At 35.2% G+C, this 27,593-nt stretch overlaps 1 protein-coding gene across 1 annotated transcript in view; it reads right to left on the bottom strand.

Annotated features, from left to right (window-relative positions):
* The window catches only part of LOC124369659 (ectopic P granules protein 5 homolog), a 335,562-nt gene that overhangs the window by 231,433 nt on the left and 76,536 nt on the right, over positions 1 to 27,593 (bottom strand). The window contains exons 8-11 of the mRNA XM_046827710.1: positions 18,117 to 18,325; positions 6,210 to 6,366; positions 1,905 to 1,995; positions 159 to 299 (exon numbers count right to left, since the gene is read on the bottom strand). Coding sequence (XP_046683666.1) covers positions 159 to 299; positions 1,905 to 1,995; positions 6,210 to 6,366; positions 18,117 to 18,325 — 598 coding nt within the window. The remainder of the gene's footprint in view (positions 1 to 158; positions 300 to 1,904; positions 1,996 to 6,209; positions 6,367 to 18,116; positions 18,326 to 27,593) is intronic.

Raw genomic sequence — 27,593 nt, 5'->3', positions numbered from 1 at the left:
TTCTTACCGCTTTCTTATTGAAGTTTTAGAACTTTAGTCATATTTCCTATACTTGACCCTCCCCATATTATCAAACCATACCTCACAACAGACTCAAATAGGGCAAAATAAGCGACCCTGGCCGTTGACAGATCTGCAACAGACCTTATTCTTTTTACAATATACAGGGCAGTACTCAGTTTCCTGCACACCATGTCCACATGAGGGGTCCAGGACAGATGTTGGTCAATGATCACTCCCAGGTATTTGGTCTCGTCCTCTACTTCCACCATTGGCAACCCCTCGGTTAAGTTTTGCAGCTCTTGTAAACAGGATTTGTTTAGTTTTTGCTGTCATTTAGTGCAAGATCGTTCTCTTGACAATATTGTTTTGCCATATTGAAAGCAATGAAGGCCTGACAATCTAAATCATTAGGGCCTTTTTCAGCAAGTATAAGAGCTGTGTCATCAGCGTACATTGTGTGTGTGGGCTTGCTCCTTTAGGTAATCTGGGAGGTCATTTGTTACCAATACATACAATACTGGACCCAGTACTGAGCCTTGAGGGACCCCTCTTGTTATATTGAGGGGTTTTGACCTAGCATGGTAAAACTGTGTTATTAACTGTATATTTCAGCTCTACTAGTTGAGTCCTGTTCTTCAAATAACTATTGAACCAGTTTATTGCATTACCTTGGATTCCTAAAGTCATTAGCTTAGTAAGAAAAGTAAATTATGTCCCAGTGTGTCGAAAGCTTTACTTAGATCCAAGAAAATAGCAGATACTATTTTTCCAGTTTCAATTTGGTCAATTACATTCTCAAAGAAGTCATGTGATAGCTGTGTTGTAGATTTTTAGAGGAATAAAAATCCGTGCTGGTGTTTACTGAGCAAATTATTGTCCATGAGGTGGGTTATTAATCTTGTTAAAACGATTTTTTTTCAAATATCTTGGAGATGGTTGATACAAAGAGATATTGGTCTAAAGTGGCCAGCTTCTGTGCTTTGTGGTTGTTTCTTAATAGGGATTATTTTGGCAATCTTGAGGTCAGCTGGAAAAATACCCTGAGCTAAGGACTTGTTCATAATATCAGTCAGAGGCAGTGTAATTTCATCAACACAGTGCTTAAGTAAGATAGATGAGACATCATCTATTGCCTGCTGATGGCTTTGATTTCATTGCCATGATGGTTTTTCTTAACTTCTGCCTGTGTAGTGCTATGAATAACAAATTCAGGTGCATTGGTGGTGCATTGAGGCTTCCTTGAGATATCTGAAAGTTTGACCTGCTTCTTTTAGTGTTATCTCAGCTATAGTTGTAAAATAAGTATTTAGGTGCTCAGCTATTTTCGAATGGATTGTTTAATTTGTTGCCATTGACTGTCAATTCAAGTGGAGTGTCCTGTTTCTTCTTATGGCGTTCATTATTAATTGTGTCCCAGACTGCTTTTGACCTGTTTTCTGAGTTGCTTATGCGGTCTACTATTGGCTTGCCTTTTTAGATATTTCAGTCTCATATCATAGGCTTTTTTTCTTTTCTGCTGTTTGGGTTTTAGCAGCTACGCAACCTGTGGTTTCTTCTCTATTTAAGGCTTCTAAAAAACTCGGTCTTCAGTCTTTGAGCTTCTGGATCATTAAAGTGACAAGCTCTTGCATTACGCTTTGCTTTGGTTTTTTTATAAGGACATGTTAGGTTCATTGCAGAGTTAAGTATTTGGCTAAAATTTTTAAAAGCAGTGTCCACAGCTGGTGCATTAAGCACTAATCCCCAGTTAAGTCCCTTTAAGTAGTCACTCAGGCTGTCAAGGTTATTTTTATTAAAGATGTCTTCTAATTGAATAAGTTGTGGGAACAGGTGATTTCTTCAGATTCGTTGAACACAGCTGTGCGTTTGTGATCCGAAAGCCCTGTGGTCAAGACATCTACTGTGACTTCTGGTAAAGGGATGTTGGAGCAGACACAGTCAATTGATGTTGATGTAGTGCTGGTTACTCTGGTAGGTGGCAGTGATAATCTCCTAACACCATATTGTGCAAGAGCGTCATTAAGTTTCAAACAGGGACTGTCTTGAACTAGGTTGTCCACGTTTTATGTCGCCAATTATAATGCTTTGTTGAAAGGGGATTGTGTTCAAGATCTCTGTTAAGTGATCGATTGCCTCATCCAAGTTCCCAGATGGTGGTCTATAAACACCCAACACATAGATGCTCTTTTGACCTTCTTTGATTTTGATAAGTTGGGTCTCACATATCATCTCTAGTGCTGGAATTGGAATTGTATCAATCCTGTCCACTTTATTTTCCCAGATTTAAGTGTTTTTATATATGGCTACACCTCCTTTTTGATGATGCATCCTAGAGAAACTTCCTACCAGTTCATAGTTAGGAATTTTGGTATTTTCAAGAGCAATCATGTTTTAGTCCGTGCTCCCCGTTAGCACAACAATACTAGGGAGGAATTTCGTCTAACAAGTGGTTTAGTCCTGTTCACTTTATTTGACATGGAGTTGATGTTCTGATGTAATATATAGTCAGTTTACTTGTGTCATTAAATTTCTCCCCTGTGTTTCTGTGCACAGAGACTATTTTGTTTTTAGTTTTACTTTTATCTTTTGGCAGAGGTCTAAAAAACTTTGATTTGCACCATTACCATGTATAATGTTAATGGGCTCTTGTAGCTCATTTTCTGTTGCGTAGGATAGAGAGTTGTGGTTCAGTTTTTTGGTAAAGGGAGTTTGGCTGACTCTCCCTATGTCTTGGTCGGGAATTTGTCCATTTTGTAATAAAATGTTGTAGTTCAGTTTTTTGCTAAAGGGAGTTTGTCTGACTCTCCCTATGTCTTGGTTGGGTATTTGTCCATCTTGAGTTAAAATATCATGGTTCAGTTTTTTGTTAAAGGGAGTTTGGCTGACTCTCCTATGTCTTGGTCGGGTATTTGTCCATTTTGTAATAAAATGTTGTAGTTCAGTTTTTTGCTAAAGGGAGTTTGGCTGACTCTCCCTATGTCTTGGTTAGGTATTTGTCCATCTTGAGGTAAAATATCGTGGTTCAGTTTTTTGTTAAAGGGAGTTTGGCTGACTCTCCCTATATCATTTCCATAATAACTGTTGGAAAAAGAAGCCTTACTTAAGTTTTTTAAGTAGTCTTTTATGTTATTATTAAAGAAGTCGATGAAAGTTTCATCTTTGTCCAATTTGTAGGCTGTGCAAGGGGGCTGGAGCTGAGATGTAACCGAAGGAGTTGAATGCACTTTTTAGTGTTGGTTCAATAAAATATTTCTCTGCCTTGGGTGTGCAATGCTGGTCCCAATTCCTGTGGTGTTGCTTATTACGTTTGTGGTATGCAGAGTTTAAAAAGATTCTTGATTTCTGCCTTTTTTGTCCTTCTCTATGGGGTTTTAAGATTTTGTTCTGCATTTATGGTTTTTGGATGGTAGGTTTTTATTTTACGGAGTTCCATTACTTCTTCAGCCCGAGTTTCCTCAATTTCGTATATGTCCGCGGTTATTGCTTTGTGGTTATCTTCTAAGAAGTTTCCCCCCCTGTTTCTTGTCCCTGAGCACTGGGTAGGATCCATCAAAGTAGCGGTGTATCATGGCTCAACTATAATAATCTTCTCGGAGACAGAGGTCTGAGAGTTAAATTCGGTCTTCAATTTCTTTCAATAACACACTGTTGATGTCCTCATTGTCAGCTAAAAGTGGAGATAAGGTTTTAGGTTGGTTATCAGGTTTTTGTAGAGTTTTCATCAAACTTCTCACCAGGTATTTCTTTTAAAAGTCCTTGGCTTGTACATGAAACATCTTCATCTGGAGGAAAGCAACATGAGTGGTAGGTGGAAGGTACATCATTAAGTATGTTAATGTGGTTTTCATTATTGCTAGCTTCATTCTTGTTTGGCTTGGTGTGTAAGGATAGAGTGAGCTCAAGAAATTGAATTCTTGCCTCCAGTTCAGTATTACAAGTTTCCAGGTTTATCTTTTACAAGCTGAAATTGGTTGATATTAGACTCCTTTTCTTCCCTTAACGATTTTACTGTATCTCTCAGGGTGTCTATTTCTTTCTTTAATTTTTCAGTAATGTCTGTTTCCAACAACAATCCAATGAAAAATGTAACAATATAAATATTTAAAATATGTAAATCAGGTGTTTAAACTTAAGATCTCCAAACTATAAAACAAAAATTAAAAGTTAAAACTTGACTAGATAAAATTATAAACTTAAGGAACTAATATCACAGGGCAAATATTCATTCACAGAGTAAAATGCTTTTTCTTTAAGCCATTTGCTTACAAATCTTTTAAACCTATTTATATTAACAATCCATCCTATTTTTGGTAATTTATTAAATAGTTTTATTTTCATATAGATATGACTACCTTTTGATTTTTCAAGCCTGGTCCTTGGCAGCTCTAACATGTACTTTTTTCTAGTTTTAGTATAGTATATATATATATATATATATATATATATATATATATATATATATATATATATACACAAACAGGGCAATGTCATGATATTTAAGTCCCTAAAAGCTTGCAGGCAAGATTCCCTTTCATTAAGATTTTTTATAATTCTTATTGCTTTTTTTGCCAGACAAACACTTTATTTGAATGGCAACTATTTCCCCATAAAGTAATTCTATAGACTAAGTTGGAGTGGTAAAATGCATAGTAGGAGGTTATTACCATTTCTTTGGTGACACAGAGTTTCAATTTGCGCAGCAGGAAAATTACTCTCGCCAATTTATTAAAAAGACTTTCTATATGGCTTTCCCAGCTTAGTCTACTGTCTAAAAAGATTCCTAATACTTTAACAGGCTTAAAACATTTGTAAATAACGTTGTCCATTGGAAAAATTATATTTTCTGTTTTGCTATTGTTTACAACAAGCCTGTTAGCCTGAAACCACTCAGTTGCTACCTTCATTGCATTTTCTTGTTGTTTTATTAAACCATTAAGTGTACTATGGTGATTTAGAAGAGTAGTATCATCAGCAAACAAAACTGACATGCAGGGTAAATTGAAAGCAAAATCATTAACAACAATAAATCTGCAACAATAAATAAAAAAGGACCTAAAACTGAGCCTTGTGGCACACCGATTTGAATGGTTTTTATAAGAGATGAATTAGAACCCTGAACAACCATTTGATTTTATTTTTCAAATAAGATACCAACAAATTCAACTCACTACCTCGCACACCATAGCAATAAAGTTTACTTATAAGTAACTCATGAGGTATGCTGTCGAAGGCTTTAGACAAATCAATTAAGGTTGCAGATGATGATGCTTTATATTCAAAATTATGAATGACATTACCAACTAGAGTTTCTACAGCTTTTGTAGTATTCAGTCCTGGTAAAAAACCCAAACTGTTCTTTACATAAGAGACCATTTAGCATGAAAAAGTTTTGTAATTGGGTTTTGATACAGTATTCAAACATTTTGCTAAAAATAGCTATTAAAGATATGAGCCGATAACTGGAAGGGTTTGTTTTATCACCTTCTTATAGATAGGAACTACTTTTGCTATGTTTAAACATTGAGGAAATGTGCCTTCAATTTACATTTGATTAAATAGATAAGTTAGTGGTTCAGCTATGACACTGATAATCTGTTTAGTAATCTTATTCGAAAAACCATAGTAATCTTCACTACCAGATAGATTTAATTCAGAAGCACATTTTAGGACATCTTCAATAACAATTACTTTCCAATATAACGTATTTCTTGGAGTACAACTATTTACATAATTATTTACTAAATTAAGAGCTACACTAAAATCAGCAGGTACTTGTGTTTTATTCATATCTAGTGCTACAGTTATAAAATAATCATTAAAAACGTTAGAATCAATATGAAGTTTCCTAATATTTTCTAAAATAGGTGGATTTACTTGAGCAGTTTCCAGACATAAGTGTTTTCTTTCCAGGCACTTCAATGTCTCCATTGTATTTTTATAAGTTGAAAAGAAAACCATTGACATATCTGACTTCATATTGTAAAAACTATTATAACTTTTAAGGAGCCTTCATTGAAAATTTATGAGCAGTCGTACGCAGGTTTATGTGAAATTTCTTAAATAAACAGTGAAAATTTCAGTCAATGCTATCGAGCATATGGTGAATGATTTTTGACATCATAACCAGTTTCTGGCAAAACGATTAAAATAAAACTAGAATTTTAAAGATAAGAAACTTTTTCTAGAATTATTAAAAAAGACTGTACCTCCAGCAGCTGCAGTACTGTCGCTCGGATATGAACGTCCAATCCTCCAGTGGTCTGCTAAGGGCCATTGTGTTCACAGCTGTCAACAGGTAGTACACCTCCGCATCCGAAAATTCGCTCAGCTGTTCCTCCAGTCTCATGTTCCAGATGCTCTCATCTGGTCAAATAACACAACACTGCAATATTATAAATTCTTTTTTCAATATCTTGACAATGAATACAAACCTTATAAGAAGCGCAAAGCTTATGGAGAATAGTCTGCCAAGTTGGTTTCCCGCCAAAACGAGCTTAGCGCGTCCGCCGCTAGGAGCGCTTGTTTCCCCCTCTTTCCCTCTCGCTCTAGCTTGTTCTCTCTCTCTGTCTAACTGGCCGCGCGCTGTCTTCTCATTCGCTCCCGCTCTGTCTTCTGTCTCACTCTAGCTCGCCACGCCACGAGCGCCCTTCACGCTGCCTAGCGGTGGACGCGCTAAGCTTGCCAAATTCAAATAAAAATTGGCAGACTTTTTAACATTGGCTTTGCGCTTCTTATAAGGTTTGTATTCATTGATCTTGATGAACAGCACTGATAGCTTATAAAAAACAACTCTGTAGACAAGGGCTGTCCAGAAAGTAGCAGACAATAAATAAGTAGCTAAAAATAAAAATTAACAAAGTGGATAAAAACTTTTACTACATTTTAAAGCTATATTCTTAAGCTATTGTTCAATATAATCTCCATTCACACTTAATTTTGAGGGCTTTTATGTGATTTTTCTTATTGTAAACTTCTTATCACTACTGTTATTGCACTTGCTGTTTGTTAGTTGGTGTTTTGTACTACTGTGCCTTGTTTGGTAAGTGATACTAGTGAAGCTTTCCAGTTCAACTCAAGTGAATACCAAACTCGTCAAAACATCTGTCGGACATCGCAGTTATGTCTTTAATTGTCCTTGATAGTTCAAACATGTGCAGATTTAGATCCATAATGGTTTCATTCATTTTGTGACACAGTGGCTAATCTCTTCTAAATCGGGATGCCATAAGAAATTATTTTGCTTGGTTTGGGGTAAATTACCTTTCTTGTAAAACCACCCTTTATTTCTCACAATAGTTGAAGACTAGGTCAGTGGACATGACTAAATCTGGATTGAGCTGTCCAGAGTTAAATACACTATCTCGCTAACTGTCTGCAGATAAAATAGTATTTGGCTATGTCTATTATATTGACATCACTGATCACTCATTGTATTTCAGGTAAATACAATGCAGAGTTAGTATTTGAAGTAATATTTTCTATTTTAGTTAATAATATCAAATTTCTTCAAAAAATTAAAATGGTTAAGTTTAGAAAAAATTATGCACAGATAAAAAAATAAGTGGTTCAACAATGAATTATCTTCCATGAGGGATAGACTTTTCTTTTTAAAATCACTGAATGAGAGATACTACCAGCAATGAGCTTCAGCAACATATTAAGACCTTACAAAGAGAATATAGACAAGCAATAGTAGATGCCAAAATGTTGTACAATTCTGAACTTATAGAGTCCAGTAATAATAAGTGTAAGGCAGCATGGGAGAATAATAAATAATAACATAGAAAATGGTAGTAAAGTAACAAGTGGTATACCTCCTGATGACTTTAATGATTTCTTTTATAAATTCCGTGAAAAATATTAAACAAAAAAATAAATATGTCAAAACATGCTCCGAGCACTCAAGATCTTGTTCGGAAACATTTAATTCCATCTTTCTCATTTACTTGGAAATATGCATCTCCCAATGACATAATAAATGCTGCCAAGCGTCTGAGTAACTCCAATAGCTGTGATATATATGATATGTCAAATTTTCTTATAAAACAGGTGATAACACTTTAGCCGAACCTTTTTCATACTGTTTGAACCTCTGCCTACTTGAGGGAGTTTTCCCAAATAAACTTAAAATAGCTCGTATTTGTCCTATTTATAAGAAGGGGCCCAAGAACGAGCCAAATAGTTACCCGCCCAGTATCTGTTATACCAATACTATCAAAATTATTTGAAATTTTGGTATACGATCAAATTAGCATTTTTTTGGAAAGTAATGGCTTCTTGAGTATGTCACAATTTGGCTTTAGGTCAGGAAAAAGCACCTTTGATGCAATAGACAGCCCTTGTTAAATTTGTGCTAAATGCTTTTGAAAACAAAGACTTTGCTCAGGCCACTCTCTGTGACTTGAGCAGGGCGTTTGATTGTGTAAATCACAATGACATCCTTATGAAATTGAAATATTATGGTTTTTAACTGAGAATGTTGTTAGTTTTTTTGAATCATACTTAAGTAATCGTAGACAGAAAGTATTTGCCGAGGGAAGGTGGTCAGGAGAGCTCTTGGTTGAGTATGGAGTTCTCCTCAGGGCTCTGTTCTCGGACCACTTTTGTTTTTGGTAGCTATCAATGACTTACCTTTTCTCAGTCAATTCTAAAACTATATTATATGCAGACGACACAACCATTTTAAGTAGTAGTAATGATCTGAATGAATTGAAACAAATTTCAAATGGAATCCATTCAACAAGCATCATTGTGGTTTAACTCCAATGGATTTTTGTTGAATGAAAACAAGACACAGCATATAGTTTTTAGCCTCAGACAAGTAAATTACAATATTTATTCTGATATGAATTGTTGGATAATGTGAAGTTGTTGGGTGTTTTGTGTGGATGATCATTTTAACATGGGGATCCCACATTGATCACACCTATCAGCTAAGCTCTCCAGGATTGTTTTACCTCTTAAACGTCTCACGTGTTGTGTGCACACTGATTACCTCAGAACGGCATATTTTGCTTTCTTTCAATCAGTGCTCAGATATATGGCCTTATTCTATGGGGAAACTGGCAGTAGGATATCAGAAATTTTTTACTATACAAAAAAAAGCCATTAGAATTATTGCACGTTGTCAAACCATTAGCTCACTGTAAACCAATTTTTATTGCAAATAAAATTCAAACAATATTTAACTTATATATATTTGATATTGTGCTCTACATACTCAAACATCCTGAACCTCTGAAGACATACAGTGACAGACATATGTATAACACCAGAAATAAAGAAAGTGTATCCATAGAATTTTATAGGACTAAAACAAAACTATTAATAGTCACACAGTTGTTGCTTTGAAAGTATACAACTGTTTAAGACCACTTATCTTGAAATATAGTTTTAATGAATTTAAAACAAAAATTGTATTCCTGGCTTTTAGTCAATCCATTTTATTCATTGAAAGAATTTTTTGACTGTAGAACTGTTAGTTTCTAGACATAACTTATTTAGTTTTAATGATTAGATTTTAAATGTTAATGTCATGGTTTTTTTATTTATACAAACTATATTAAAAAATTTATCAATGTTATATAATTCTGTTGTTGTAATTTCTGAGGCTGTGTTTTTACTTGTTGTTGTTATCTTGTTATTTGTTTATTTGTTACATACCTGTTTTAATTTGTTATTTATTTATTTATATTTTAAAATAATTTAAATTGTGGCGTGACTGTTTTGGCAACTTCATATTTTGGGTACTGAATTTTCCTTGTCTGGACTTATGCTAATTTTTATATTTTATACATGACTTGTGTCGATGCTCGTGTAAGCTCTATGACAATAAACGAATTCTTATTCTTATTCTTATTCTTATACTACAAAAGGGCAAGTTGGGCGTGTTTTCTCCAGAAGTCAGATTTTGCAGTTTTACTGTGAATCTTCTTCTTAACTATTAACATACCTAATTTCTGTTAGGGTAACACACTGTTAATGGGAAATATTCAGTAATATTCAGACACTTGCTAATTATTATTCCCAACTTTACGTAGTTGGGGTATATCGACCACCACAGGCTAATCTACATGATAGTTGACAAATCATCTCTGATAATGGAAAACATCAAGCCTCATAAAAGCAAGATCCTTCTTAATGGTGACACTAACATTGATAATTTAAGAAAATACAATGAAAATGACAGACTAGAAGACATTCTTGCTTTACATGATACTCGATGGCTGTCTATGCCTGCAACCAGTCCCAAGATACAGCAAGGTCTATTAACTGCATTTGTACAAACCTTCCTCCAAACAGAATTAAAGTACACGATACACAACAGCTGTCTATACCTGCAACCAGTCACTCAAGATACAGAAAGGTCTATTAACTGCATTTGTACAAACCATCCTCCAAACAGAATTAAAGTACACGATACACAACAACTGTCTATACCTGCAACCAGTCACTCAAGATACAGCAAGGTCTATTAACTGCATTTGTACAAACCTTCCTCCAAACAGAATTAAAGTACACGATACACAACAGTTGTCTATACCTGCAACCAGTCACTCAAGATACAGCAAGGTCTATTAACTGCATTTGTACAAACCATCCTCCAAACAGAATTAAAGTACACGATACACAACAACTGTCTATACCTGCAACCAGTCACTCAAGATACAGCAAGGTCTATTAACTGCATTTGTACAAACCCTCCTCCAAACAGAATTAAAGTACACGATACACAACAACTGTCTATACCTGCAACCAGTCACTCAAGATACAGCAAGGTCTATTAACTGCATTTGTACAAACCTTCCTCCAAACAGAATTAAAGTACACGATACACAACAGTTGTCTATACCTGCAACCAGTCACTCAAGATACAGCAAGGTCTATTAACTGCATTTCTACAAACCTTCTTCCAAACAGAATTAAAGTACACAAAACACAACAGCTCTCTATACCTGCAACCAGTCACTCAAGATACAGCAAGGTCTATTAACTGCATTTCTAAAAACCCTCCTCCAAACAGAATTAAAGTACACGATACACAACAGCTCTCTATACCTGCAACCAGTCACTCAAGATACAGCAAGGTCTATTAACTGCATTTGTACAAACCCTCCTCCAAACAGAATTAAAGTACACGATACACAACAGCACTCTATACCTGCAACCAGTCACTCAAGATACAGCAAGGTCTATTAACTGCATTTGTACAAACCTTCCTCCAAACAGAATTAAAGTACACGATACACAACAGCTGTCTATACCTGCAACCAGTCACTCAAGATACAGCAAGGTCTATTAACTGCATTTGTACAAACCATCCTCCAAACAGAATTAAAGTACACGATACACAACAGCTGTCTATACCTGCAACCAGTCACTCAAGATACAGCAAGGTCTATTAACTGCATTTGTACAAACCCTCCTCCAAACAGAATTAAAGTACACAATACACAACTGCTGTCTATACCTGCAACCAGTCACTCAAGATACAGCAAGGTCTATTAACTGCATTTGTACAAACCCTCCTCCAAACAGAATTAAAGTACACGATACACAACAGCTCTCTATACCTGCAACCAGTCACTCAAGATACAGAAATCAGAAATATTTTATTGTCATTAAGCTTAATTACAGCGATAGACAAAGTCAGCTTATTCATTTATGTATATACAGATACATTAATAAATAAAACACATACTATATCACGAATAAATAAAACAAATACAAACAATTACGGTCTATAATTTAACAAATCAATGGGACACACAACGAAAATTAATTTTAAAAGCATAAACATGTAATATTGCTGCTTAAGAAATCTGAGACTGAGTAATAAACATTATTCTTGAACCAGTTCTCTAATACTCTCTTAAAATTGTTTAAAGGTACAATCCATGCATTTTGTGGTAATTTGTTAAACAGTTTAATTTTCATAAACATATGGCTACCTCTAGTTTTTTCTAATCTTACTTGAGTAAGATCTAAAAAATACTTCCTCCTCGTATCATACCCATGTACTTGTTCCCTAATTGTAAAGCTGGGGAGGACTTCTTTTACACTTACTAAACAACAGTAAATATAAAGATTTGGCAGAGTCATAATTTTATACTCTCTAAATAGAGGAACACAAGTTTCTCTGTCTGATACATTTTTTATTGACCTAACCGCTTGTTTTTGCCATATGAATGCTCTTTGTGCTTTAGTACTGTTTCCCCATACAGTTACACCATATCTTAATTGCGATTGAAAAAGGGCATTATAAACTAATAACAATGTTTCAATAGATACATAATTTCTTAACTTCCTTAAAAGATAAACTATTCTAGATAGTTTTTTACAAAGGTAATCAATATGATAGGCCCAATCCAAACAAATACCTAATAACTTAGCAGTTGAAGTACTCTCTTCTAATAATAGATTGTTTAAAGAAAAAACTATTTTCTCCGTCTTATTACTATTTACAACAAGTGAGTTTGCTTCAAACCATTCTAATGCCATTTTTAATGTTTGATTTTCTTTGTCCATTAATTCATCTAAATGTTTTGTGCTGTTAATCGATGTGATGTGGCTGTAATATATCAGCCAGCTCGTTGTCCAGGTGTTTGTGGCATCACTATCCAGAACAGCTGTGTGAGTGTCAGTAAAATGAAAAATTATCTTGACTCTTGAATCAAGATGTGTCAAATCATATGTGAAAGGACACAGTACTCCAGGTAAGGTGTTGATAAGAGGAAATTTGTTGATTTTACCTAAAACCTTCACTAATTTACTGTTTCCTGGGACCACTTTCACTATCAGTATTGGCATGTAGCTATCTTGTTTTTTATGTCCATTTTAAAAGAGAAGCTATACAGTTAAACTCCAACACAAAAACAGTAATAGCAACACAAACTCCAGTTCACCAAAACCTTTGTTTCAATATAACTAATGAAAAAGAGGTAAAGACAAGACAAGACAATTCTTTATTTTCACATTCATCAAGAAGGAAATGGCGTCAAATACATATTATCTTAAAAATTTCTCCCAGGTTTGTTGTCATTAGCTGCCTAGGTTTTCACGTTCTCTGCAAGTCGGCTCTCCAATTCAAGAATTCTTTTACTGAGTAAAAGGGGCTCTCTTGGAACCAGGAGTGCAGGCTTTTCTTCAACTTCCTTCCTTCCATTTTCTTCAGCTCATCAGGGAGATTATTGAAGAATTTTGCTCCAGCATAGGTTGGTTTTGTTTCAGAGAGAGTTAACTTGTGGATTGGCAAAGTAAAGTTATGGGCATGCCTAGTATTGTAAGAGTGAATGTCTTGGTGCTGTTAGACATTATGAGTTGTAGCTATCACAATACATTCTACAATATAAAGGCTGACTACTGTTGATAACCTCCACTCTTTGAATACCCCTCTACAGCTCTCTCTAAATCCAAAGCCGGCCATGATTCTTAGAGCCTTTTTTTGAAGAATGAGGATTTGTTGGAGATTTCTTTCAGTTGAACCACCCCAAACCGCTAGGCCATATCTCATATGACTTTCAAACAGAGCATGATAGGCTGTTATTGTGGCTTTTGTCGTGCTTATAGCTTTCGTCCTTTTTATGGCATAGATTGCTGAGCTAAGTTTCAGGCATAAGTTATTAATATGATTTAGCCAAGAGAGTTTGTCATCAACAATGATTCCAAGATAATTAGGTGAGCTGACAGATTGAAGATTTGGTAGATCTGAAATGTCATCCTTCTTGTTCCCAAATGAAATTTGTTTCGTCTTTGATTCATTGAAAACCAGGTCATTGTTTCTACAGTAGTCCATAGCAATGTTAATAGCAATGTATACAGCTGTCTTTAAAAGACATAAATTTTCACTAAAGAATAATACCTCTTGTAGTGTTGACGAAATATCAGCTAAATTAGTAAAATACTGTGTAGATGCTATCCTTACACCACTAACAGCTGTAATAAACAAGTCTCTCCAAACTGGCTGTTTCCCCTCTGCACTGAAAGAAGCTAAGGTGTACCCAAAGCTGAAAAAGGTGAAAAAAACCCAAACTGGAAATTATTGGCCAATTTAAATAATTCTCACGTTCTCTAAAATAATAGAAAACATCGTATTGAAAAGACTGATGATCCACTTAATGAAATTTGACATTTTAACAAAAAGCCAGCATGGATTCATAAAAGAAAATTCCACAACCACAGCAGTGACCGACCTCATTGAATTTATTATCAATCGCTTTGACGACAATAAATTTACGACAGCTATACTGCTTGACTACTCAAAGGCGTTTGACTGCATATGGCACAAAATCATCTTAGACAAGCTAGAAAGACTGGGAAAAAGGGGCACTGCAAATAACTGGTTTAAGAGCTACTTGACAGGGCGGAGTCAACTGGTAGAGCTGACCCACATAAATAATGGAGTAATACAGACAGTTAGATCAGCCCCAGGTTCAATAACCAGAGGTGTTCCACAGGGGTCCGTGCTTGGTCCTGTTTTCTTCATACTCCTACCAAATGACTACCCTGACTACATAAAAGATCACAACTCTGTTGTTATGTATAACAATGATACAACCCTACTCCTTCAAAGTGACTCCCCAGAGGACCTTAGCTGCAAACCTTACCAAAACAAAACAAATTAATTTTGGAAGAAGAGGAGATCAAGTTCCTGTTTTATCAGACCTAAGCTATGAAGAGGAGACAGTGCTTCTTGGCCTAACTATACACATTCTAAACTAACCTGGGGTCCACACATCGACACCCTTTGCAAAAAGTTGAACACTGCCTTATATGTGTTGAAAAGAACAAAAAACATAAGCAACAAGGAGACGGCAAAAATTGCCTATCATGCTCTCATGGAAACCCACCGGGTAGTTGTGTGGGGTGGTACCTCAGCTTTAAATCTTAAGAGAGTATTAACAATTCAAAAATCAGCTGTGAGATGTTTAGCCAATCTGGATCATCGAGACAGCTGCAGGCCTGTGTTCAAACACCTCATAATCAAGACTGTCACAGCAATCTTTATACAAGAACTCATACTCCTTGTGGACAAGTTAGGACTCCCTAGAGAAACCCGACTACACAACCATAACACCAGGAGCTCATTCATTACCCCACCAGTACGACATCGCACAGCACTACATGAACGAAAACCAACGTCTCTGGGGGCACGTCTATTTAACCAGCTTCCAGCAAACTACAGACAGATGATAGGGAAGGAATTTGACGCCTGGTTGACTGAATATCTTGTGTATACTATTCAAGAATTCATTGAAGAGCTCCAGTTTCAACAAAGACACTAATCACAAACTACAATTGTTCAAACCTGTACTAAAATACTTTATATGACGCATAACTGTTCTCTATGTTCAAGTTAATAAAGAAAATTCTATTCTATTCTATTCAGATAATACTAAAGAAGCTTAAGGATCTCAGATTACAGGAAACTGCATCCTGCTGGTTTAGGAGTTATATTGAAGGACACTCACAATTAGTTGAATTAAAGCATACAACAAGCTGTGTAACTCAGTTTGACAGATAAAAGTGCCTTCTTATTGTCAAGAGGTGTTCCACAAGGCTCGGTACTGGGCCCAGTGCTGTTCATTCTTTTAACTCATGACTTCTCAAACTACATTAGAGACTACAGCTCAGTGGTTATGTACGCTGATATTTACTTTGTAAAGAAACACAGCCGAAGAACTAACCTTAAATGCTTAAATAGCCTTAAATATGACCTGCAAACCCTCTATAAACCAAACAAACAAACTTTGGCAGGAGGGAACACATTCCAGCTGTACTTGATGAGAAGAAGAGAGAAAACTCTTAGGCCTTACTCTTGATGCCAAACTGACGTGGAGCCCACAGATCAGTGAGTTACGTAAAAAAATGAACTCTGCTGTCTAAGTGGTAGAAGGTTGAAGCAAACAAGCACAACAGATGTAGCAAAAGTAGCTATCATGCACTTCTGGAATCTCACATTCGATACAGTATTGTAATATGGGGTGCCACCTCTGCTACTAACCTGAGCAGAGTACTCACTATACAGAAAGCAGCAATAAGATCCTTAGCTGAACTGAAATGGAAGCTTTTAAGCAGCTAAAAATTAAGACCATCATCACACTATCTACATCCAAGATGTGATACTCTTGGTTGACAAAATTGGCCTTCCCAGAGAAAGCAGAAACCATGGGCACAACACAAGGAATTCATCAGGAATCCCTTTCCCAAGACACAGCACAGTTCTGTTAAAAAAAGCCAACCTACATCGGAACAAAATGTTTCAACCTCCTACCAGATTACTATACTGCACTAATATTAGTAACTGGAATGTAAATAAGGATTATGATTGATTGATCAACTAAAATACTAGTAAAATGAAATGTTCACAAAAAAATGGATGATGCAATATCGCACACTTTACTCTTTACACTTTACAAATATCAAGTGAGGTTTTCATTACTTTTCAGAGAATTTAAAACTCCGTAATATTCAATTATTTTTAAGGTCACAGGCTTAATTATCTTTCCTGTATTGATTTTGTAAATATAACCTGTGAAGAAAACTAATTTGATTCTACCAACTTATTCCAATGGATTAGTCATGATCAATGCTGTTAGTGATGTATGTGTGTATGTGTGTGCGTGTGCGCGTGTGCGTGTGTGTGTGTGTGTGTGTGCGTGTGTGTGTGTGTGTGTGATGTTGGTGATGTTTTTGCTGTACGACACAATACAGGAAGAAACCCTCATATATTGGTCGCAAAATTATCAACTCTCTACCAGATCATATAAAAACTGCTCCAATTAAAAAACTAAAGAAAATACTCTGGGAATTTCTGGTAGAATGCCCAGTCTACTCAATTAAGGAATTCGTGGATCAAGTGACCTGAAGAAAAACTGAAAATGTTACACACCAAGAATTCCTCTTATATTATTTATTGTGACACCATTGTATTTCTTAATGAAATTACAAATAAAGATGTTTGTCTATTGTCTATGATACTCTTACTCTTACTCTTACTCCCAGGGCCATTTATATCGGAGGTGATATTTAGCCGCACCAACAAAGCTCCTCCATCTTGAACGGTCCTCTGCATCTTCCTCTGAAGCGCCCATCTTCTCCATATCAGCCTTCACCTGGTTCCACCATCTCACTTTCGGTCTCCCACGGGGCCGTCTTCCTTCTGGGTTACCGTACATTACCCTCCTCAGTTTGCATTCCTCTTCTCTTCTCAAAACATGGCCTGCCCAACGGAGTCTTCTGCACTTTATTTCTCCTATTACATCCGTACTAATGTAGAGCTCCCTGATTTCTCTATTATGTTTTCTTCTCCATACCCCTTGTTCATATGATGGCCCACAAATTTTACGTAAAATTCTATTCTCGAAAACTAGAAGCTTTTTCTCATCCTTCTTATTTAGCCTCCACGTTTCGGATCCGTACAAAAGCACTGGACATATAATTGTTTTGTATATTCTAGTTTTAGTTTTGTGAGAGAGAGATTTGGTTGAAAGTATCCTATTGCATGCATATACACATCTATTTGCTGAGTTGATCCTATTTTGTATCTCTGGTTCATCTGTGTTTTTATTTGATATTGTGACCCCAAGGTACTTAAAGTTCTCCACTTATTCGAAAACATGCCCATCAATTTGTAGGGGTCCTCCTCTTTGATTTTGATTCCTTCTAAAGTGCATATATTTAGTTTTTGCATAATTCGTCTTCAACCCCACTTTCTCTGCCTCACTCATAAATAGTCTAGTTAGTGACCTCAAATCATCTACATTTTCTGCAAATATGACAACATCATCTGCAAAAGCTAGGATGTTTAGTTTAGCTCCAACTTCCACCCCTAAATCCCTCTCTGCTACACTCTGAAGTGCTTCTTCTATGGCAATATTAAATAAGATTGGAGAAAGACCATCTCCTTGCCTGACTCCTGAGTTTATCCCAAAAGGTACACAGTCCCGACCATTAATTCTTACTGAGCCTCTTGACTCTGTGACACTCATCTTAACTAAGTTTATTAATTTTCTCGGGATGCCAAATTTATCTAGTTGTGTCCACAACTCCTCCTGTCTATGATAAATCCTCAAAATATTTAGTACTAGTGCAGATTTGTTTTATAACCTCACCTACAGGCTCATCATCTCCTAAAAGTAGAAAGCGGAAAAGTTTCCACAATCGACTGGTAGAGACAGAACCAAATGGCAAAACAGCCAAGAACTGCCAGGTGGTACGGCCCGGGCTGTGGTACAAGACAGAAACTGCACGAGACAGTAAGGCATCATACTCCACCACCAGTCTCTCCATCATGGCAGCGTCCCCTCCCACGCCTTCACTCCTGTATTACAAGACAGACACACCATCAGCACAAGGCATTGAAATAGAATATTCAATATTTGATTCTTTAAGGAAATATATTATGTATATTGCCGACTATTCTGTATGTCCGATTCTACAGAATTTGAATATGAGATCTTTTAACAGTTGTTATTGATTAGATTATAAAACTGAACTTTAAAAACCCTTTATTGTTCAATATCATTGTTAGCGTACTGCTATTTGTCCTTGTTCATTACAAATCTACTAATTTATTTGTACTTAGCTTCATCAAACTTTAACTTTAATAAATAGTATGGTCTCAAGTTATTTGAAAAAAAAATAAGATACCACTTGGCAATGAATCACTATTTAGTATATTTTCAGCAATAAATAAATCAATTGGATTACATTCACCAGGTCTACAAAAATTGTAGGAGAATATGTGTAAAAAGAGTGTAGAAATATGAAAATTCTATAATACTTTTTAAGATATTTAGCAAATACGAGTAAAAAATCTATTATTGAAAAGAATGGATTTGAATTGACATCATTGGTTCAGTATTGACAAATAAAATGCAAAAATCATCAGATATTTTCTCTACCCTTTGGTGATTTTAACAAAACCTCCTACTTTTGGCCTGTTAGAAGTGAATAACAAGAAATACGACTTGATTATTTTAAGTGAGATATGGATAAAGTCAGATGAGAAGCAGTCCTACCAGATCCCAGGTTACAACATGATCATGCAGGCAAGGGAGAGTAATCAAGCTGGAGGTGTGCTTATATATTTGGATAGTCATCTGGACTTTGAGCATCGATTGTTATCTATGCCCACAGCTGAAATGATTCATGTGGTACTGTTTCTTGTATCACAAAATAATAAGTACAAATTATCAATTGTAGCTATCTATAGATCATGTAAATTCAGTTTTTCTCAGTTTAGAGAAGAGTTTGAAAATGTTTTAAAATTAAATAATGACCCTATGATTATTATAGACAATAGACAATAGACAATAGACAAATTCTTTATTAACACAACATCGAGAAATGCAATGGCGTCAATTTTATATAGGTATTTTTCCTTCAGTGAATGTGTTCTTCACATTCTTCCTCCAGTCCAGGAACTCATCAATGGAGTAAAATGGTCGGTCGATGAGCCAGTTGGTCAGGGCTGTCTTCAACTTCTTCACGTTCAGCATCTTTAGATCTTCTGTAGGAGGTTAAAGAGTTTCCTCCCCATATAGGATGGTTTCCTCTCATATGATGCAGTGTGATGTAGAGGGAGGTGAAAGTTTGATGCATGACGAGTGTTTGTGTGTGTGTATATCAAGGCCTCGTTGAAGCTGTTCGATCGTTACATATAATATGACTTCTTTTATGTATAGGCCGATGATTGTTAACACATTTGTAGTTTTGAAGACCTTTCTGCAGCTCTTCCCTTGGGCCAAGGCCGGCCATAATCCTGATTGCTCTCTTCTGGAGAAGTAGAATTCGATTAAGGTTTTCCTGCTGTTGTGCCTCCCCAAACTGCATGGGCCATATCGTAAGTGAGACTCGAACAATGCATGGTAGGCAGTTTTTGTTGTGGGCATCATCACTGACGAGGTTTACTCTTTTTAAAATGTACAAGCAGCGAGTTCAATTTTTTGGAGAGTGCGTCAACATGATTGTTCCAGGATAGTGCATTGTCGATAGTTCATTCCTAGGAATTTGGTCTGGCTTTCCATTGATACTTCTGGTAGTTTTCTGGGACTTCCTCCTGTCTTCTCCCAAAAGCTAATTGTTTGGTTTTTTCAGCGTTTACAACTAAGTCGTTTTCATGACAGTATTGATATGCCTTATTCAGTGCTATGTAAGAGTTGATGGCCACATTGTTTGGTGATGACTCGGAGACTAGAAGTGTCGTATCATCAGCGTACATTAGGGGAGTACAGTGCATTCCTAGATATTGTGGCATGTCATTTGTCAGGAGAATGAATAGGACTGGTCCCAATACCGACCCCTGAGGTACAACCCCTTGTAATGGGTAAAGGGTCTGATCTTACTTCTTGGCGTATGTTTTTTTGTGTGTCTTGAATGTCAACAACCTGACTTCTTCCTTCCAAATAACTCTTGAACCATGCGTGGGCTTGGCCTTTCACACCAAGCTGTTCAAGTTTGTTGAGATCAGTTCGTGTCCCAAGCAATCAAAAGCTTTGCTGAAATCCAGCATAATTCCAGTAACCAGATTTTTTTCTTCCAAGCTATCAATGATGAATTCCGCAAGTTTGATTATGGCAGATGTTGTGGATCTTCCCTTGATGAAGCCATGTTGGCTTTCTGTTAACAGGCTGTTATGTTCACAGTGGTCCATTAGTCTTTTTAAAACTATTTTCTCAATTACTTTGGAGAAGGTTGAGATTAACGATATGGGTCTGTAGTTTTTGGCTTCAGTCTGGTTTCCACTTTTTAGCTTGGGGTATACTTTACTTTGTTTTAAGTGCGGCTGGAAAGTGGCCATAAGCGAGGGATAAGTTTGTTACTTTGACTAGTGGTGGAGTTAAAGCTTTCTTACAGTGTTCAGCATCTTTGCTGAAATTTCATCTAATCCTGACGAGGTTTTGGGTTTAAGATTATCGATGATCTCTTCAATTTTCTTGTTCATCAGTGAAAGGTAGCTGTGTTTTAAATCATTACCTGAGGTTTGTGGAGGTGCAGGTTGTTTTGTGACTTTTGGCTGGTTTTTTAGGGTGATTTCTGCAATATTGGTGAAAAAACTGGTTAAAGTGATTAGCAAATTGTGTGGGGGTTAGTGACGATTTCCTGTCCTATAGTAATTTTTGGTTCTGATATTTTTGGTTGATTGTCCTTCCTCTCACTATTTATGACCTGCCACAATGCCTTTGATTTATTTGCAGCGTTTGCTATGTGATCAGCTGATGCTTGGCGCTTTTAAACTGATTTCAGGCCTCATATCATAATCTTTCTTTGCCTTGCTCATTTTATTTTTATCTGATAGCGCTCCAGTGAGTTCATATTTTTGAAGACATTGTAAATAGTTTTGTTTCAGGCAATTTGTTTCTTCGTCAGCAAAAACCATCACCTACCTCCTCCTAGGCGGGACATTTTTCTAGGGCAGGTTGAGTTTCGGTTGATTACCACTGTTGACAGAAGATTTTTGTATGCTGTTTCTGCTGAGTCTGTGTTGTGTACATTTTGCCAGTCTTCATTTTCCAACTGAACCTTTAGTAAGTTAAGGTTTCTTTGGTTTAATATTCTGCGCATTGTACTTTGTTGTTTTGGTAGAGTTGTTGTGTGTGTTATTTCACAGATTTGAGCTGAGTGGTCAGAAATTCCAGCATGGATCACGTTAGTAGTTATTTCATCCGAGACCATATTTGTACAGATGAAATCTATAGATGTCTTGGATGTTGGGGTAACTCGTGTTGGAGGGAGTGGTAGTTCTAGTGATGTTGTGGCTGCTTAGGGTGTCATTAAGCATATCATTCTCCCTGTCTTTTTTCAGACTATTAACATTTATGTCTCCCATAACAAGAATCGGGTGATTCTCAGCCCTCGTTTCTTCAATTGTCGCTGAGAGTAAGGTTAAAGCTTCTTCAAGTTGTCCTGCTGGGGTTCTGTAGACACCTAAGATGTATAGCTGGCCTTTTACCTAGCGATACTTTGATCATGCCCATCTCACATGTTAGCTCTTTGTTGTATTCTATGATTATGGGTTGCGCAGCTGTTGCTAGTTCATCTTTGACAAAAATGGCGACACTCCCTTTCTATGGTTTTCACGGCTGTGAAATGTGTTTTTAGGCAGTACTTAGGCAGTCTGGTGTTTTCCATTTGATCTTTTTTAAGCCCCATGCTCGCTAATTATGATTATGTCGGGGTTGGTTTCTTCTATAAGGTGATTTAGCCGGTTTGATTTTTTACTTATTCCCTCTACATTTTGGTGTAAGACGGAAAGTTTATTTGGGACTTTTTTTATGCTTTGAGTTTTTTGTTTTTTCCCTGTTTTTGTTTGGTTAGGGATGTAAGATTTTCACTTTGGCATTGTCTAAAAAAGTAAGTGAGTGAGCAGTCAGGATGTACTGTCTTGAGTGTTCTGTAAAAATCAATGTGTTTGAGGAAGAAATCATAGTAGCTTTCATCTCTGCTTTTAGCTTAGCATGTAGCGGGGGTCCATGACTTAGTTTCATTGTGGATTTTTCTATGGGTTTTTTTAGCCACTTTAGCTGGTAAGGATATTTTAGGTTTCTTAAGTTTCTCTTGGGCTTTTGCGACTTGTAAAGAGATGCTTTGGAATGTTTTCCTTGATTTTTTTAAAGGGTTTTTCTGTGCTGGTCTCTGTCCACAACATTTTTAAAGTTTTTTTGTGCATGTTTGGATGTTTCTGCAGTCTGTGCTTTCTTTGAATTGCCATTAGTCAGAGAGGTGTTCGGTTTTTTAGAGCATGTTTGGTTATTTTTTGTGAGCATAATTTTGTCAGAGTCAGTCAAAAGGTCATTTTGTGTGCTGTAGCTCAGATAACTTGTTGTTGTTTAAAAAGAATGGTTTCAATTTGGGCTGTCATCGTTTTAATTAAAGTTTCCATGCATCCCTGCTTTGTTTTTAGCTGGACAATTTTCATTTAGAAGGGATGGCGAGTTTGAAGCTGGTTGTGATTGTTGGTTTACGTTGGGTGCTACTGTTTGTACAGAGACATTAGCAGTCCTAATATTGGAAAGAGTTGTTTCATCACTGTTCCCTACTTTACTTCTTAGGAGCTTTGTCTCTTTTTCTAGGTCTTTTATTTTCTTAGTGTACTCATATATAGGGGATATAAATGTTTGTACATTAAAAGATAATGGATCTGGTCCAAATTATATAAATTTATACACATCATATGGCTTTGAAAATTACATAAAAGAACCAACTCGAATACTTGGAATAAGTAAATCATGCATTGATCATATTTTGATTAGGAATACTAGTGCATTAGATTTCAAAAGTTATGTTTTACAAACGTACATGACCGATCACTTTGCTTTGGAATTAAATGTTTTTAACTTGAATTTAGAATTAAGGAATAAAGTAAAGTTCTCTAAAGTTGTAGATTATGATATGCTTAGTGGAAAGTTATTGTCTGCTAATTGGTTGCCCGTTATTCAGGCATGTGATGTAAATAGCTGTGTTAAAATATTATATGATACATATAGTAATTGTTATAATGACTCTTGTAAACTCAGAAAGATTAATAGTAGAAATAGAAGACGCAATCCTTGGATAAATGATCACTTGGTGAATCTAATAAACATGAAAAACCATTTTTATAAATTATACATTAGGGATATAGAAAATATTTATTTGAAATCTAGGTACAGGGAACTATCTCATACTGTGCAAAGGCAAATCAAAAAAGCCAAACTTGATTATTACTCTACTCTTTTTGATTATAATTGCAGTAACACAAAACAGTACTGGAAAATAATTAAGAGCATTACAAAAAAGGAAAAAATAGCTATAAGTAGAATTAATTGTAATGGTACTCTGATTGATGTTAGTAGGAATGAGCTGGAGGTAGCAGATGTGTTTAATGATTATTTTGTAAATGTTACCTCTCAGCTGAGACAGGAGCATTTTGGTAGTGATATGTTTCTTATTGACAGTTCTGATAACTGTGTTGTGTTTGAGCATTTCTCAATTAGTCACGAAAACGTTGCAAGAGCTATAAATACAATGACAAATAAAAAAAGCTGTGGGCTGGATGGAATAAGCATCATTACTATTAAGCGTAACATTAATGTGTTTTTACCGCTTCTTCTGAATATTTTTGAAAAATCTCTAAGACACGGTATATGTCCTGATAAATTTAAGATTGCTTGTGTAGTGCCAATATATAAAGCAGGTAGCCATACAGAAGTTTCATCGTATAGACCTGTATCGTTAATTAATACTATAGCTAAAATTTTTGAGGTAATTATTAAAGAACAGCTGCTGGATTACTTTTTTTCAAGGTCTTTGTTTTCAAACAATCAGTTTGGGTTTTTGCCAGATAGAGGTACAAATCTTGCCATTGAGAGGCACGTTAAATGTATTGCAGATTCAATTAAACCAGAATAAGTATGTGTTGGCTGTGTACTTAGACTTTAAAAAAGCCTTTGATTTAATTGATATAAATATTTTATTAAATAAATTAAGAATTTACGGTATTGGAGGCAATGCATTGAAATGGCTTAGGTCTTTTTGTAATGGCAGAAAGCAGGTTGTAAAGGTGAATGGTGTCTTGAGCAAAGAATTGCAGTTAAATTATGGTGTTGCACAAGGGGGTGTTTTGGGACCTTTAATGTTTATTATATATATAAATGAGATATTGCAAATTCCCTTGTACTCAACAATATTTGCATATGCTGACGACACAACAATGGTTTGTTCTGCAAATAATAAAAATACATTAAGACAAATGGTTAACCAAGACTTAAAATCTATTTCAATTTGGCTAGTTCAAAATAAAATAATAATAAATAGTAATAAGTCAAAATGTATATTATTTTTTGACCGAAATAAAGAATGTAGAGAACTACAAAATGAAAATAACTTTTTCTGTCATCAACATTTGTGCCTTTATAAATGTTTATGTGAGGGTATTGAGGTAGTTTATAATGTCAAGTACTTAGGGCTTATAATAGATAGAAATTTTAAATGGGACTTCTACACAAAATATCTAGTAGGAAAGCTCAGAAAAATAAATTATGCTTTATACCATATGAGAGAGTATCTAAAGTCTGACCATTTAAAGAAACTATATTTGTCTTGGTTTGAGGGAACCATAAGGTATGGTATTATACACTATGGTGGGACTTATGACTCAGTTTTGAGGCAGGTGATAATGTTACAGCGATTTGCAGTGAGGAATGTGTACCATGTAGGAAAATTTGATAGTGTGTCACACTTATTTCAGCAGGAGAAAATTTTGACTTTTTCTCAGCTATATGTATTGAGTGCAATAATGTATATGAGAAAGCATTTAATAAATTATGAATTACAAAAGTTTAATCGTGACACTAGATTATCTGCTAGAATGGTCATAGAGACTCCAAATTATCTTAAAGAAATCGGACGTAGACAGTTTTGCTACTCAGGGATAAGATGGTTTAACCGTTTCGTACTTGAGTGTGGCGACAACATATTGTATGAGAGGAAACCTAAATTTAAAATGAAGGCCTTGGAATTTATAGTTAGCTTGGGTTTGATGTGATGATACCAATAGAGACAGATAAATTTATTGCAAGAATTGCGGTTCATACATTAATAGTTGATAATGGATATGAGGTATAATTGTTGATGCTTATTTATTGGATTTTTGGAGTTTGTTGGCAGGTTTTGATTTTAGATATGTATTGGTCATTAGTTACTTATGTTTGTTGGATATTTATTTAATTATTTATTTTATTGACTATTACAAAAATTATATCATAAATTCATTTAATTATTGTTACATTATTGTTGTGTTGTCTTTATAGTTATTTATTATCATGTTGGATTATATACATTAATTAGTTATTTATTTTTTGTTAGTAACTTATTTATATGTTATTCTGGTGGTTATTGTACGTATATATGAGGTATAATTGTTGATATTTATTTATTGGATTTTTGGAGTTTGTTGGCAGGTTTTGATTTTAGATATGTATTGGTCATTAGTTACTTATGTTTGTTGGATATTTATTTAATTATTTATTTTATTGACTATTACAAAAATTATATCATAAATTCATTTAATTATTGTTATGTTATTGTTATGTTATGTCTTTATAGTTATTTATTATCATGTTGGATTATATACGTTAATTAGTTATTTATTTATTTTTAGTAATTTATTTATATGTTATTCTGTTAGTTATTATACTTAATAGAGGTATGGGTATATTACCGTCCTGTAATTCACATGAATGTTTGGGTGGGATGTATGTTTTTCTTGTACACAATATATTAGAGACTGAAAGTAAAACCGCAGCCAGCTGAAGGACTCTGATGAATATAATTGTATAAAATTTGTATATGTTTTTTTTTCATTTCGCACGTGCCATGTTGGCATATGAAATGTAGTAATACACGTAAATTCCTAAATAAATAAAGGTTTTTTGAACTTGAACTTGAACTTGAACTGTTTCACAATATATGAAAATTATTTTCATGATTTGCAACCTTATTCAACCTTAATTTTTATTAAAATGATATCATTATATTAGTTACCAGTTAATGGGTATGAAACCAATATTGATACCAGCTACGATCCATATCACATGGTTCTTATATCATTACATATACTTAAGATAAGGTAAATAGTAAATACTGTCTGCATCGACAAGACTGTTGAGATCTGATTACAGCGATGTATTAACAGAACCAGCCACTCAAACTCTGAGTCAATACTCAGAGTTACCTTTTATTGGAAATTGTTGTGTTTATACAAAAAATAATTTAATTTAATATTTATCTGCTGATAGTAGAGTACAGGTATCCCTTAGAGCAAGGCACACTAATGAGTTCACCCTTCACGTAGTAACATGTAGTAACATCCAAAATTCAGATGTGTGAAGAAACACTGAAAAATACTAAAGTGTGGCTATCAGGATATTCAGAATTGTATTTTTTACTTTTAAATTAAATTAATTATACTCACTATATAAATATATATACACATACGAGGCGTGTTCAGCAAGTAAGTACCGTTTCATTCTACTACCCCGCCTTAGCGCTGTGTTCCGCTCATGCGCAATAGTCGTCCTTGTTCACTGGCTATCGACTCACACCATTTTAGTTGTTGTGTTTTCAGTTTCCTCTGAATGTTTAAAATAAAATGTTTAAGACAATTTTAAAATGTACAAGATAATTAGTGATCCCGCCGATTGTGAGATTCATTCTGTAATAAGATTTTTTAACACAAGGAATGTGAAACCGGCTGAAATTGATCGTCAATTTTGAGATATTTACGGGGAAGACGGGATGAGTGAAGGAATGGTGAGAAAGTGGGTTAGATCGTTAACCCCATTTCTTATTGCAAACCATACAACTAAAGAATCAGGTGTAAATTTAGTAGAACAGCATATATGAAGGGGTCAGAAGCCAAGGGGTACAAGTGACTCTTTTTGAGTTTTGAGAAAACAAGGTTTGAAGTTTAAGTTATATAATCAAATCCAGGGACAAATATGTTCAGTAAATTTAGCACATTATTTTTTACTGGTATTTCAAAATGCTAAAAAACCTTTTTTATATTGGTTTTAATTTCCCTCTTTATGATATGGGCTACTATCTGA

Source organism: Homalodisca vitripennis, chromosome X (genome assembly GCF_021130785.1).
Source record: "Homalodisca vitripennis isolate AUS2020 chromosome X, UT_GWSS_2.1, whole genome shotgun sequence".
Lineage (NCBI taxonomy): Eukaryota > Metazoa > Arthropoda > Insecta > Hemiptera > Cicadellidae > Homalodisca > Homalodisca vitripennis.
The sequence above is the reverse complement of the archived record's forward strand: the minus strand, read 5'-3'. Positions and strand labels throughout refer to the sequence as shown.